This window comes from Ahaetulla prasina, chromosome 2 (genome assembly GCF_028640845.1).
Source record: "Ahaetulla prasina isolate Xishuangbanna chromosome 2, ASM2864084v1, whole genome shotgun sequence".
NCBI lineage: Eukaryota > Metazoa > Chordata > Lepidosauria > Squamata > Colubridae > Ahaetulla > Ahaetulla prasina.
This window is the reverse complement of record NC_080540.1, coordinates 59,284,287-59,300,245: the sequence shown is the minus strand read 5'-3', so window position 1 is coordinate 59,300,245 and position 15,959 is coordinate 59,284,287. Positions and strand designations below refer to the sequence as shown.

The 15,959-nt window shown below is 42.4% G+C and overlaps 1 protein-coding gene across 7 annotated transcripts in view; it reads left to right on the top strand.

The window, feature by feature from the left end:
* The window catches only part of PLXNA1 (plexin A1), a 405,135-nt gene that overhangs the window by 86,753 nt on the left and 302,423 nt on the right, over nt 1-15,959 (top strand). For all 7 annotated transcript variants that reach the window (XM_058168162.1, XM_058168161.1, XM_058168157.1 and 4 more), the window contains one exon: nt 1,171-1,353. In XM_058168162.1, the coding sequence (XP_058024145.1) occupies nt 1,171-1,353 (183 nt within the window). The remainder of the gene's footprint in view (nt 1-1,170; nt 1,354-15,959) is intronic.

Sequence of the window (15,959 nt, the reverse complement as noted above, 5' to 3'; positions counted from 1 at the left end):
CACATGATGAAGTTCAGAGTTATATTTCAATCCCACACTTTTTAATGTCTGTAGTGCAGTAATATTTGCCAGTAAATGAAGCCAGGACTGCTTTAACTATCATTGTAGAGGTGATAGGACAACAGCTTCAGCTTTTGTTTTCTTTAACTAATTGCAAGGAAGTTATAAAAATCAGAATTTGAGATGAATGAGGACAAACAAACTGAGGTTTAATTCAGATGGGGTCAAACTAATTCTCCTAGAAAGAGAGTGTAAGGATGGGAAAGTAATAATAGTGTTGAAAACTATATTCTTACTGAGGGGATCATATGTGCAGTTTAGGGTTTCTTCTCAGCTCAATGCAACCTTGAAATTTGCTGATCACACCAACTACAAGAATGCAGCTTTTCGTCAGTTGCATCCTTATCTGATTCTTCCAGACCACAGTATCATAATATGTTGCAAATGAAGCTGTCTTTAAGGAGACACTGGAAATTTCAGCTAGTATGGAATTCAGCCACCCAGTTCCAGGGGTAAATTTTTTAGAGAAGATAACACTAATCCTGTACCTTTTGTACAGGTTTGGCCGAGCATGCCCATGAACGAACTGGCAGCGACAAGTTTTGAAATCTGCCCCTGCTTTCCATGTGTTCCCAGGAGCATTTTAAACTGTGGATGATACCATATAATCACTTGCATGAACTTGCATGAACTTTCCCAGTCCTTAAAATCAGGCATTGAAAATCTACACTTAAGACTTTTTGTTCAGCAGGCATGCCTTTTTTATACTGGTAGAAATCTCTCTCTCTGCTCTCTCTCTGCCTTTTCACTGAACCTAACTTTATTTTAAATGTGCATATTTTTATTCTGATTAATTTCAAATCATTTTAATGAACATAAATTTAATAATAATAAGTTGTGTTGCTTGCTTGGTTCATGGTGAAAATTAACTGCACTCAGATAGGGAGCCATGAAGAAGAAAGATGTTTTCTCCTAGCCATTGGGAACTTGTTGCTTATGCTTTTCAATTGATAAAAAATTACTGTCATTACTATCACCAATTTCCATATTGGTGATAATCCTGAAGATTTGAGATCTTTTTGTCATGGAATAATTTTACTACCCGGTGAGCTGAAACAGCATCAGGCAACTAATGTCTTTCTATTTTTCTATTCCTATATTTTTCTACAGCCCTTGCAAATAGATGATAATTTCTGCGGACAAGATTTTAACCAACCGTTGGGTGGAACTGTCACCATTGAAGGTGTGCCGCTGTTTGTGGACAAGGAAGATGGCATGACATCAGTGGCTGCTTATGATTACCATGGACACACTGTTGTTTTTGCTGGTACACGAAGTGGCAGGATAAAAAAGGTAAGACTCTTGGAGATCTTGTTATGTTGTTTAGTAGAGTCCTGTTATCCCATAAAATGGAGGGGGGGGGGGGAAACCCCTGTGCCTCAGTCTCACATTGTTAAAAAGAATGAAGTCATATCCCTGTGCGTACTTCCTTATGACTCTCAAAACTCGTTTTCTGAGGACGACCTTCATCTGGAGCGTCTTTACTTCCATTATTCGTGGGTACTTTCTTAAGAAGGCTGTATTTTAATGTGCAATCTGATTCTACATAGTAGAAGCCTTTTTTTTGGGGGGGGGTACAGTTTGTGTTTCTTGTGAACTAGGTTCTTTTCATCTCATAAGACTGATTCAGTAAGACTCGGAAGATAAATAGCAAAGAAGAGATTCAGTTGGTCAGTTATTAAGGTCCACTTAATGCAAGCTTCCTTCAGATTTAGGGATTTGGACTGCTATAGAAATTGCACTAAACATCATTTCTTCTCTGATGGCCTTTTCCATTAAGTTGCTATGCTGCTTTTTCTTTCTTTCTTTTTTTTAAAAATCATAATCTGCAGTGTTGTTGTATGCATTTGGCTCTGTTACACCAGGCAGACACATTTCCCTGAGGACGATGACTCTGCTGTGTCAGCAGGAACCCAGGAACTTTGATAACTGTGCAGAAACAGGCTAAGAATACCCTGATGTACATGATTTAAACCATCTGTGGGCCAAAGTCCACAAAACAGAGGGAACTCATCCTTCCACAGCTATACAAAGGCTTCTTGTTGTTCATAATTAGCAAACAACTATATGCTGTTTCCCCAGTATCTCCACAGAACATGGATTTCCTGTTATCATAACATCATTCCTATAATTACAGCTGGATATTCCCCATGTAAACACAGCCAGTATTAACTGCATCTTCAACCCGGAAGAATTGGCAGAATTGTATTTAGGGCTCTGGCAGGGCTCTGCATGAAACACCCAACCTAGCAGGGGGCTTTTAAAAGGCTGAGACATGCTGGTTTGAGTTCTGAATTAAGGAATGTGATGAAGTTTGAGCTGGTTCTTGCCTTTGATCTTTTTTCTTCCCTCCCTCAGTTAAGCTTCTAATTTTCAAAGATTACAAGTATATTCTAGTGTGGAAGCCATCGTAATTCATCGTGAATATGAATGCAGAGGGAAAGGCATAGAGCAGCTCAACGTATACCCTGGACTGTGAAGACGGGCTGAATTAGTCATTGGAAAGAGCAGGATTCCTGCACAAAGTTATGCCTATAGTAAATGCACGTGACCATTTCTGGGAATCAACATTTCTGCAGGCAACAAATATTTCTGCATTGCAACAGCAAAAGATCATGGGTTCTGCCACGTGCACATTTGACAGCTAGTCCTGACTTCCTTGTTTTGTCTTCCTGTGTGATACACATTCACAAACATGTATTGACACTTTTATTTATTTTTAGTTTTATGTCCAAAGAAAGGAATGTATGAGGTGCATAGTGTAATGTAGGGAATGAAATTAAGAAGGAAAAGAGCAGCTACAGCTTTTAGACACAAGAAGGAGCCTGACTCTGTTGTCAAAAGTTTGATATAGTGCTGTGTGAAAATGCATGTGAATGTGGCTGTGCTGTTTTGTAGGCTGCTGTATACCACCTCTTATCATTGAATTAGTCATTATTCATTGTTTCTGGAATTCTCCCTCCTTTTAGGTATATTTTCTATCATCACTAACATCCAGACATCACAAGTACAGTAAAGGGAAAATTGTTTTTCCCCCTCACCATTTCATGATGCCAAGGAGCATCAGGATGTTCCCATTTTATTAAAATAAAAACAGAGGCATTTATTTGCACAAGGTCACCTTCCTGTCACACATTACCCGGGAAATAACTGGATGTTATGCCATCTTGTTCCTCAGCCAACAGAGAAGGCTTTCCCTTTCTATGACACAATGCCCACAGCAATGGAACATTCTGTACACTGAATTAGCTCTGTCTCTTTCACTCCTTGGAGTTATCAGTCTGTACGCTGTGATTTTCAGGGCAGGAAATGGGTATCTATTTCTTACTGCTGCAGATTGAGAGCAAGCAAGATGCTGATTTCCCATTTAGTGGATGTGGAAGGCTGGGGCTGGCCCAAGGCCAAGCTGAGGGTTATTTTAGGAGATGGGCTCAACACATTGTAGATCTATTGTAAGTAGAGAATGAATGTTTTGTTTGTGAGTGGGGTTCAAAAAGAGTGGATCTTGAAGCTTTTTACTTCAAGCCATAGCTGCACAACACTCAGTGGTGGGATTCAGCCAGTTCGCACGACTTTGGGAGAACCGGTTGTTAACTTTGTGAGCAGTTTGGCAAACTGGTTGTTGGAAGAAATCATTAGGGCAGAGAATTGGTTGTTAAATTACTTGAATCCCACCACTGACAACACTAGAAAAGGTGTGATGCCTCAAGGACGTAGTACTGTAGTATTGTGGAAAGCTAGGTGTCGTGTTCTACAAGTAAAGTTGCTGCTTCTTCATTTATTTATTTTTTTGCAACCAAACTTCTTGTTCACAACTCTGTACTTAAAATGGGGATAGAAATCTCCCTCAATTCTATTGGGGCTGGACTAGATGACCTACAAGGTTCCTTCCAACTATGTTATTCTGTTTTGTTATCAGGCAACTTACTGGTGTAAGGGGAATATCAGGCTTGAGAGGAACATCAATCAGGATTTAGCTTTCAGACAAGTGTCATAATTAGAAACCGTTCCTTAAAGACAGCTCCAGAGTTGGAATAACCAGAGTTTGCCATTTTACACAAAAGGCCTAACTCAAATCAGCTATGAAGTGGTGGTGGGGAGGGGTAGTGCAAGACACCTGCTCTCCCAGGCCTCCTATCATTTGCTACCTGCAGTGATTTTGCTCTGCTCTGTCAGAATTTATTGCCTGGAATGATGTTACTCAGAGGATCTCACAGCTGCTTCATGAGTTAAATTTTCTACAGCTGGCTAGGAAAGCAGGCACATGTTTGGAGTTATGAGGTATGGCTCAGGTATGACTATGAATCCACATACATGGTTTGTGATGCTATGGTGGATTATTTATACAAAGAAAACATTGTGTTATGCAGATCAAATCTCCCAGCCGCTCATGAAAACAAGGCTTTCTGAGTTATGTACCTTAATAGCTTTGATTTTTTGGTACGTAGGGATGTTGAATGATGAGGAAAAAATAAAATATAAATTCCCAGTTACCGGTACTAACTTCAATTTCTTACTGTTTTATTCAAATGGTTAGGCCATGCTTTACTTTCAAAATTAGGCTATTTTTTTTCCTTCTGAGCCTTGAGCATCTGTTCTTCATTTTTCCTCTCTTTTCATTATGATAAAAAGTATCATAATGTCAGGTAGCCTCTGAACAAAGGAGACTGAAAGAAATGTTACATTGCAAGTAGTTTTGTCTGGTGCCACGAAGATGGGAGAAACCGCAGCAGATTGTCATCTCTTTCTGATCAATGCTTGGTCTGAAGTGGCAGGTGTCTTGTTTCTACCATTTGCTTTTCCACTTGAGTTTCAAATTGCAAATTTTAAATAATTCTCTGCAAGGGTTGTACATGTTCAACTCTGTAGAGGAAGTGTGGGAGGAGGATTGATGAAACTATTGAGACAATGTGCTGTGCATTCAGTTATGTATCCCTTGTGATTGCTGATGATTGTTTTTTGTCTGGCAAATTTCCCCCGAGTGCAATAGTTTCCACATACCCTTATATAGTTCCTACATTTTCCCTTTCTCTTTCATCCTTGCCAATTTGATTGACTTCCTTGAAGGGCTGATGAAGCAAATGTATAGCAAAAGGGCAATGGCAGCCTCTGCTGAAATGCCCTGATTAGTTGATTGGTAAGGGACATGTGTGTGTGTGTGTTTAAAGACTTTGCAAACTGTTTGCAATACTAAAATAAAATCTAAACAATTCGTTAAAGAAAAGATATCAGAAAGAAAGCTCTGTCGCATATGCCGTTAGTGTGGAAATAGGGAGTGAATTGCTCTTACCATCACATCTTAGCAGGATTGGCCTTCTGAATATGAATTTATATTAGTTTGTAGAATGCGTAGTATCTTTTGCTTCAACCTTGAAGTAGTGGTGTGAGTGGAACTCAAGGGGGACATTGAGAGTGCAGCTGTTTTCTGTAACAGCTGTCTGACTGAGCCTACTGGATGGGAAAAATAGCCTCTCAGCAATTACCTGATCCACCCAGGGAACTCTGGACCTTCATATCCTCCTTCTAGTAGACAAGTACTTACTTCCAAACGAAAATTCACCCTTCCTAATCCACCCCAGAGATGCAGAACTGATAGGAATGAACAGCCAGGCACCTAGAGAAAAGTAGGCCCCATGAAGCAGCTGTGGCACTGCTAGGGTCACAGCCACATCGTTGGGAGAGACCAAAGCCATTGTTTCAGGAGACTTAACAAATAAAGACAAGACTCTCTTGACCTGAGCTCAGCTCCTGGGGATCATAATAGCTGCAAACTATTGCAGACAGGATCCTGTGTGACTTGCTGGAATAAGGGTTCATTGGTTGCATTGATTCCTTGTTGCTTTTAAAATCCAATATCTGTGCTAGTTAGTGGGCTATTATAATGTTTGAACATTTAAATACATTAAAAGGGACTTAATTTAAAAGACTTATTACAGTCAGAGGCCACTTCCTTTGAGCAGAGATACTCACTCTGCAGGGAGAGTGAGCAAAAGAGAGAAAGGAATAATGAGTGAATTCTCCGCAGTCCAAGAGAATTGATGGAAGTTTGGCGACAAGCAGTAGCTGGGGATGTGATGTGGGACATTAACACTGTTTCTGTCTCCTGGCAGAGTTGTTAATCCTTTTGCTTAAAAGCAAGAAAGCTTGTGCCAACACTTCCCTTTGTCTTCTTGGCAAGGAGGCTAAGCCTGGCAATATTGGCTAGGGGGGAAAAATTCCTTTCATATCTTCTGATTTTCGCTTCTCTGATCCTAAAAAGGAAGGCGGAATAGATACATCCTTTGAGAAGGAATTTTAAGAGCATGAGGAGTGGGTGGGGTTTGGTTAAATCATGCTTCCCTTGGGTGCTGAACAATTAGCTCAGACTTTCCCTTGGCAGCCACTTATTAGACTGCTGACCCTGAAGCCTGGAATATTAGAATGGAGAAATATTTAGGAATTTCAGGGGTCTGGGGGAATATCAACCCCGCTTAGGTTTTTACAGTGCAGAATTGTTTATTTGTGCAAATTGGAAAAGGGGAAGCTCATCTACCCTCCCTTGAAAATATTACTATGCAGAATAAAAAAGTTGGGTGAAGGGTAATGGCCCGCATTAAATATATTGAAAAAAAACTTAGGCTTGGTTTTCCTGCATGGTTGTGAGAGAGGAAGGAGGTTTCTTTTAGTTGTGACATGGAACACCTGTTTTCCTTCCTTTGCTTACTTGGGAACAAAATGGTTTAGTTTGAACCAATCTTTGATTTTCATAATTATGAAAATGTTCTCAATAATATTGAATTCAACTTTTGTTCTAGATCTAGATTAGTCTGCTGAGTTTTGACACAAATGTATCTGTGCGCTGTGCATCGATTCAAATCTATGGATGATGGAATTACGGATTGTTTATTCATAGTAAAACGAGGACAGTGATTAATAAGCTCAAATGAGTGACCATCTTAGGGAAGGGCGGGAATGAGAAGGAAGGCTTGTTTAGAAAGAGATGTCTTAAGTTTCAGTTAGGACTGACTAAAGTTCAGATCCAGGGCGTGGGCTAGATTAAAAATGTATTTCAGAAATACATTATCCCCAGGGGTGCAATTCTCTTACCTTCCCTACCGGGTTACAAATGTGCGCATGCCGTTGTCTGTGCATGTGCAAAGGCTTAAAATCATTGCAAAAAAGTGACGTCATGACGTCCATGCCGGTGGGTGGACCCTCCTGCAGCTGCCGGTTCGCCCGAGCTAGATAGAACCGGCTGAATTTCACCCCTGATTATCCCATATCATAATATGGAAGGAAATCCTCTTTCCTCAGCATTAAGCTGCTGTACCTTATCCCTGAATGAGGTCTTTCAACAGCCCAGCCATGCCATGGCTCATTTGTCTTGCAAAAACACAGATGTACAGGGAAAACTGTTGTATTTACAAATGCATGGGTGCCTCTGTAGTACATCTCCAATCAGAGAACCCCCATCATTGCTTCTCTTGCCAGCTACGGACAATGCTGCTTCTTGCCTAAGTATGTGTAGAGTTTGTGTAATAAGAGAAGCCCAAATGGAAAGAAAGACAAGCCTTCTGTAGATGATGGATTTAAAGAAGATTCTGAGCTCATGCCCTTGTGCTATAATCAGGGGCCCTCTTTCAGAGCTTGCGTCCTCCATGGATAGGAGGCTCCTCTCTTCATGTTATCCTGCCCTCTTACATTTGTCCAGGGTGCCAGATGCAAACAGAGAGTCTCTTTGTCCCAGGAAGCCTTGATGCCTTCGATAGACATCTCTGAAACAGTTGCTCCTCAGAAGATAGCCTGCCAGCCAGCACCTGTGGCAGCTGTAGCCTCGCCCCTGCCCTGCCCTTCCTCATCCTGTTTCTTTTTTCATTTCCCTTCTTCCTTCCTCCCTGTTTCTTTATATGCCTCTTCCGATCTATCTTTAATTTGAGATGGATTATTTTATTGTTCTTCACTATTTCAGACTCCAGTATTTAAGGGGATTGAAGCAGGAGAGACCCAGGGGCTTATTGTAAAAAAAATATTTTAGATATGACTAAGTCTAGGTTGGCCTTTTTGGAGCTCTCAAGATTTCCAAGACTTCTCTAATATATATTGTAGTAAGTTGACTGTGAGTTTTAGTCGTACCTTAGGCCTGAAAGCCAGCTGGGTCACTTTGGGTTAGTCATTTTCTCTCAGCCCAACCTAGCTCACAGGTTTGATGTTGTGGGAAAAATAGGAAGAGGAAACAATATTAAGTATGTTTGCTGCCTTTTATAAAGTAATAAATATGAGAAAAATATAATAAATAAAATACCATCCCAGAATTCTTCACATTAAAGCAATACACATTTTAGAAGAGGACTCCTTAAAACACTGGAATAGGACTTTTCCATGACAAACTCAATAATTTTAGCCACAATGCTAATAGTGTGATTTCGTTAATTTTCCTTAAAGCAATTGATTTCTGGTAGATCCATTCAGCAGACAAGCAGATATTGTATCTTTAAGACCTGGAACAAAAATATGCACAGTATTTCTGCCTTCTGGACCATCTGTTGGGTCCCACAGCTCCTTTTTCTTTCCCTTCATTACTTGGCTTTTGGGAAGCACCCCATCTGGGCCCTTTAGCATTTGAAATTTCTTTTCTGCAGCTAGAGATAGGGAGAAATGGAGATAGGGAGGGAGGGAGGGAGGGAGGGAGAGAAAGAGGGAGAGAGAGAGAGAGAGAGAGAGAGAGAGAGAGAAAGAAAGAAACAGTAGATGCTTTTTGACTGAAAATATCCCAGTTTGTACTCTCTAAAAGCTTAGAGGAAAGTAGGTCTCTATTGCTATTGTGGTCAAAGGGGGGGGGGGAATGGATATCCTTGTGCATGCCCTCATCCTCAAGCAAATAGTCTTGGTGATGGAATAAGTGGCTCTGCCTGAAAAGGTAATGGGGATCTAGTTATTTCCTTGACTTTGATTAAGTAACAGCTTTCTTAGGCTGTAGTATTTTTTCCATTGTTTCATCCCTTTCTCTCTTGTTATGTGCATGCAAATGGACAAATTCAGCTCTTCCCCAGTTTAGAGGCCAGAGGTGTCTGCAGGGGTGGAAGGAGTGTAGACAAATAATAAAAGCAGCATTGTGCCAGTGTAGCACAGGATCTGGCCCTTTTGTACAGGCATTCCTGAATCACTATGTTGGGAGGTTGCTTTCATCAGTTTAGTGAAAATGCTGTGAAAGTGTGAATGCCGGTGTTAGAAGCCCTCTCCCCCCCCCTTTTTTTTAAAAAATGTTTTGTTTTCTGCATTTCAAAATTTGGGATTACTCCAGCTCTTCTCTCCATGGAATTGCATTAGCTGTAAAACATGCCTTGATTAAATTTGTCATTAAAGGAAGTGATTTGTTTCTTGGACCGATCCATAATTTTTGCTGTTCTTTTTTCTTTTAAAGAAACAATAAATATGGTAGACACTGTAGTTTTGCACAAAACCTTTATAGCAATGTAAGAAAAGTCCTGCTACAAACAGACCAAACTGTCATCTGTATCCTCATTGGCCAATATATAAAGGTAAAGGTAGATTCCCCTCGCACATACGTGCTAGTCGTTCCTGACTCTAGGGGGCATTGCTCATCTCCGTTTCAAAGCCGAAGAGCCAGCGCTGTCTGAAGATATCTCCGTGGTCATGTGGCCGGCATGACTAAATGCCAGAGGCACATGGAACACTGTTACCTTCCCACCAAAGGTGGTCCCTATTTTTCTACTGGCATTTTTTACATGCTTTGGAACTGCTAGGTTGGCAGAAGCTGGGACAAGTAACGGGAGCTCACTCTGTTACACGGCACTAGGGATTTGAACCGCTGAACTGCCGACCTTTTGATTGACAAGCTCAGCATCTTAGCCACTGAGCCACCATGTTCCTTGGCCAATATATATCACCAAGTAATTTTGTGAAATTAGAACTCTATCAAAAAGGACTTGCTCAGAGATGATCCTTTCTTCTTTCTCAAGGAGATGCTTGTGTTGAAATCCCCAAATACAGAGAGCAGGATCCTGACCGGGAAAGTCTGAAGCTCTCCATGTGTGGCATTTTGTGCAGACCTGCCATTAGCACAATCAGGCCATTTACCCTGGACACTGATCTTTTTTTAAAATATAATTTTTATTATGGGTTTCTATATAATGAAAAGATAAACGTATCGAAGAAAAGTGGGAAAAGAAAATATTCTAGACACAGTACAGTTTTTTTTAAAAAAGGAAAAAGAATGTTAAAGAAGTGACTTTGGATGTTCCTTACAGCAGTTACAAAAAAACCCCCAAAACCTTTTCTCCCCTTTTAGAATTATAGTGTTTCTATATTTACTGTACTGCTAGACTTATTTTCTTCCAGTTCATGGTGAAACAATTTGAATTCTTTTTTCCAGTCTACAGTTTGGGAACACTATAGGGCTGGAGTACTCCACTTTTCTGTTTGTGGAAATATTGCTTAGCATACCTTTCTACTCTATTTTTAAAGGAAACTTGGTGTCAGGAGCAAAAACCCAGGTCCACATCAGTAGTGGGTTGCTCCTGTTTCGCACTGGTTCGCAAGAACTGGTAGTAATGGCAGCGGGAGGTCATCAAATAGGCTCTGCACATGCGCAGAAGTGGCCAGCGCATGAGTGAAGTGAGTGTGTATGGGCGAGCGAAACGGTAGTAAAGGTAAATAAAACCCGCTACTGGTCCACATGTTGAAGGTCCAATTAAATTGATTTATTGCTAAAAAGCCTATACACATAAATTTTCTCAACTAATGATTAGCTTTGAGTTAGAGAAGGGTAAAAACAATGGGGAGGGGGAGGAGGAGGGACTTAGTCTGCTTGTGACTACTTAGGGTTACTATGCTGATCCCTCCTTTAACTCTGCCCCCAGGTTCTACTACTCCTTCCTCTATACTTGGTCAGTGAAACTACCTTCACGCTCTTTAATTGGTTCCACCATCATTACCCAAACCCCAGCCCTTGATTTTCTGCCTCAAACTCTTGGCTTACCCTGCTTTCTACTGTTTACGCTCAACTATTGCTCCTGGTGCTCCTGAACACACATGGAGTCTCTGTGTTGCAACTTACAATCATGGATGCAGCTGTTGGAAAACCATCAGACTGCAAAATCACAAAAGTCAATTTGTATGGAGGAAGAATGGTGTCTTCACACTTCCCTCTAATACTAGTAACTCAGTTTTTTTTTAAATGAGGTCTCCCTTTTTCTCTCTGTCTCTGTGTTCACACACACACACACACACACACACCCCACACACATATTTAAAACACTGTGAAGGAAATGCCACTAATTTATTTTTCCATCTTCTGTGGGGAATGGGCAGAAGGATTTTGGAATAAAGGCGAAGGCTCTAATCAAATGATGTGATTTTTTCAGTCTCTTGTTATTTAGCTGGGAAGAGTGCTGATTGACTCATGATGTTCCCTGCCTATTTTCAGCCTTTGGAGGTCCTTAAGAGTGCAGCATCACATGGCTGACTTCAAAATGCTTTGAAGGAATTAGGGAGTGGAGACAGTGCTATATGAAAGAGCCCTCCATGAAGAAGTTTAAACTCAACCTTCTAATTAGATAGTCATGTGGATTTCTTTCGGAAATAATTGTCTCTAGATACCCTGTTTACTGTCTTTCTGTTTTGTCACAAAGTAAGGAGAATACATCCACGTCTTTTTGAAAACACAGGTGGCATTCTCATATTCAATCTCTTTCCAATCAACTGACTGGCTGACCACATTCAGAAACATTGAGCTGCAGAGCAGTAATAAGGGATCTTTCTTGGGGCCATTATTATTCAACATTTCTATTAGTGACCTGGATGATAGGATTGATGAAATACTCATCAGATATGTGAATAACATAAAACTGGCCAATACCTATAAATGGCCGAACAAGAGAGCAATCTAATCTAGCTCAGATAGACAAAGAACAACATGTCTTTCAACAGGAACAAGTACAACATATTCTATTTCAGGACAAAAACATATCAAGTGAATATATAAAGTTTGGGGGTTCATGAAGCACTAAATCAGAGGCGATTAACAACAAGTTGAACATGAGCCATCAATGTGAGACAGGTAGAATATTAAATTGGCATGTAGGAAGCTGATTTAGAGTCAGTTTACTTAGTAGATTAGTTGTCTGTGAACACAGCACAGCAAGATTTGGTGTCGAAAGATTAGGATTAAGTCCAGTGGAAAATCTCTTCAGAATAGCCTTCTGTAACCTTATTGCAGAAACCCAACCAGAGTCCTTCTTGTCTAGGAGCCAGATTGAGGAAAGGCTGCTGTAAATACAAGAGAATGAGGAAAGCCACAAAACAGCAAATTAGTTCCAGAGAAGCCTATAAGGGAATAGTGGAGATATATTAGTTAGTGGGGTAATTGAGTGTATCTACTTCTTTCTCAACTGCATTGGCTAAATACATTAGTTGAGGGTTCATCTTTCCTTGTATATGAGAGATGTAATGAATCAGTAGTTTTGCAATCAATTTGTCATCAAATGAATTTGAAAAAAATATATAATCAACTGACTGATGATTTAAACTATAAGGAGACAAATGATTAGTGTATATGAGAAATAGTTGAATATTTTTTTGTTAAAAATGTAACTTTTCCAGTTTAGGAGTTAGTGCATTTTCTTGACAGATCTATTATAGAGTCAAGCAGAAACAAGAACCCAGTACTGATAACTCTTCCATGATGAAAAGTTTCTAGAAATCTCACCTTACCCTGCGAGATTACAAGATATCATTAAATCCTTCTGAAATCTATAGTTGAGGAGAAGGGGGATAATTCTTGTATTCCTTCTCTCTGTTACTTGGATAAGATGTAAAACATCTTTTTCATTATGGCGAATAGGTGAGGAGTCTTCTTCCATCTGTACACTTCATTCTCCCTGTCGGGGAAAACGGCCGTCAGGAATGGGTTAATCTCCTCGTTTGCTGATTGGACCGAGTCTTGAAAAATTTGTTGCTTATAGTCCCCGCCTTCTCTTCCCTTTCAGCTTTTTCGACTCGGTTTTGCTTCGGACCAGTCGTGTGTTAGAAATCTCTAGTTATTGGGCTAGAGGTTTAATTGTTGCTTCAGGTGGATTTCTTTTAATTTCTTTTAATTTACGTTATTTATTTATTTTTTATTTTATTTTTTTGGTTACTGGGGAGAGAAGCGTCTGACTCCCTAGCCGCTGGGAAGCCCGGCGGCTTCATGCCCGCCGGTCAGCTGTGAGGCGCTCACGGGCAGGTTCCCGACGCGCTAAAACCGCAGCTGCAAAGAGTCAAGGCGGCTATCGGAGAGGCTCACGGGCAAGTCCTGAAGCTCTCTCCCGGCAGGAGTTTCGCTGCCTGGGAGTTTACTGGCCCGCCTGAAGAAGCTGCGTGAGTGGTGCCGGATCACCGCGGGGAGCCATTTCTGTGCCGCGCCAGAAGCCACGACGCGAGCAGCCCGCCCTGCAGGCAAACGGAAGGTTGGTTTGGAAAGCGGGGCTAGACTTTAAAACAAGGGATGGTGTGGCGTTGCCGGCTCATTGCAACCATTCAAGAGCCAGTGGAGCCCTGATCCTGCAAACTCCCTCAGAGCAGCGTTGCCGGCTCATTGCAATAATTAAAGAGCCAGTGGGGCCTTGATCCTGCAAACTTCCCCAGGGCAGCGTTGCCGGCTCATTGCAACCATTAAATAGCCAGTGGGGCCCTGATCCTGCAAACTCCCTCAGAGCAGGCTTCTCGGTGGCCATCTTGGGAGTAGGCCGGAGCAGCAAAAATTGGCGGGAATTTTTCAAAATGGAGGACGCCACTGTTACTCAACCAGAGTTGGTGGATATATCCCCTGAAGCCCGGGCCCAAGGGGACCTGGGTGAGGGCCCTTCAGCAGACCCTCAGGTTTCCCCCCCCAAGGGGCAGAAAGCATCAAAACCCAGGGCCAAAAAGGGGGAGAGGGCTGAAGAAAAGCGGCATAGGGCTCTAGAAAAGGCCTTTACTAGAGCTTCCAAGAGGGCTCTCAGGTCTCCTTCCCCTAGAAGCGGGAGAAAGCAAGGGGGGGGAAAAATCCCACCTCCCTTAGAGCCAGAATGCATTATCCAAACCATGCAGGATTCAGGGGCCTGGTCTCCAGATAGATCATTTTCCCCGCATAGGGCTCAGACGGGAAACCCCCCATTATTCCGTACTCTGTCGCAGATGGATCTTCAAGAGGCCTCAGGGGGTATAACAGGACAAACAGTAACTGGGTCAATAGAGACTGAAACAGCTAGGCCTCTGCCGGAATCTGGCTTGCCAACGTTTCCAGTATTTCAACTTCCTGAGTCCTTCGGGTTGATGATTCAACAGGCCGTGCGCCAAGAGTTGGCACAAGCCCGGCATCGGGAATCCCAGATGGCATCTACTTCTAGACCCCAGCATAAAGACAGGCAGATGGAACCTGCATGTTCTGCTTCAACAATGTTCAGACCTCAGAGGGAGGAGTCCTCGGAAGAGGAGGGCCAAGCCTCTTCTTCCGGAGAAGAGGACGCTGGAGAGGCTTTGTCGGAGGACGAAGGCCTTGGTCCTGATCAACCATCATTTGTGGGACTTTTTAAACACCACATGTTCCGTTCCCTTTTATTCAAGGCATTGGCAACCACGGGGTTGGGGGCTTCTCAGGCTCCTTCTACGGATCAGCAATCCTTACCCATCACTTCAACTAATCTCTTTGTGGAACCCACAGTGGTGGCAGAGGCCATTCCGGCACCTAAAATGTTTGTGGATGTGGTACAACGACAGTGGGCTCATCCTAGTTCGGGTTCTCTTCCCAGCGCCACAGACAAAAAGTTCTATAACTGTGCTCCTGATCTAGAGAACATTCTTCAAGTACCCACAGTGGATGCTCCAGTAGTCGCTCTTACAACGGTGTCACATGTGACGGGTCCAGAGAATGAGGCTCTTCGTCCCGAAGATAAAAGGGCTGACCAATCCCTGGTAAAGTCCCATCAAGCATCAGCCTGGGCCATCAGGTCTTCAATAGCGTCTTCATTTTTCAATAGAGCATCCATAATGTGGCTCAAACAACTTCAGGGCCGGTTACCAACGTCGGACGTCAGGGCTCACCAGGATCTTAACAAGGTCATCGCAGCTTTGGAGTTTTCAGCTGACTCGACACTTAATGCAGCCAGGTTCTCAGCTAAGTCGATTGGGTCGACGGTTACATCCCGGAGGCTTTTATGGTTGCGCCATTGGAAGGCAGATACTAGAAACAAGTGGCGATTGGCTTCTTCCGCTTACGCAGGTTCGAAGTTGTTTGGAGCTACTCTTGACCCTATTCTAGTGGAAACTAAGGATAAGAAAAAGGTGCTACCGTCCTTGTCCCGCAGAGGCGAACTGAGACAACAACCTTATTTTCGTCCCTCGGCTACCTCTTCTTCTTCCTCCTTTCGTGGCCAGGAATTCGGAGGATCTGGGTCGCGTCGGCAAAGATTTTCACCATACAGAGGGAGCTCACAAAGATCCGATCAGGTCAGAACAGGATCCAAATTCTCTTCCCGTAAACCCTTTCGAGGGGACGGAAACCATTAACCGCTTCAAATAATATCTTAGAGGATCTACCCATTGGAGGCAGGCTAGCTTATTTTTATTCCCAATGGGAGGTTTCTACTTCAGATAAGTGGGTGCTACAGACTATCAAAGAGGGCCTGGCCTTAGAGTTCATCTCCACCCCCCCGAAGGTTTTCTTGACTTGCCCTGTTTCTAACCGCTCTTCCAGCTCTTCCATTGTGGAGTCGGCGGTTAGTCACCTTCTTTCTATCCGGGCCATTCAGAGGGTCCCCATTGACCAACAGAAACAGGGGTTCTATTCCAGACTCTTCGTAGTCAGTAAACCGTCGGGGGGATGGAGAGCCATTCTGGACCTTAAAGCCCTGAACAAATTCATTGCGTACCACCGCTTCAAG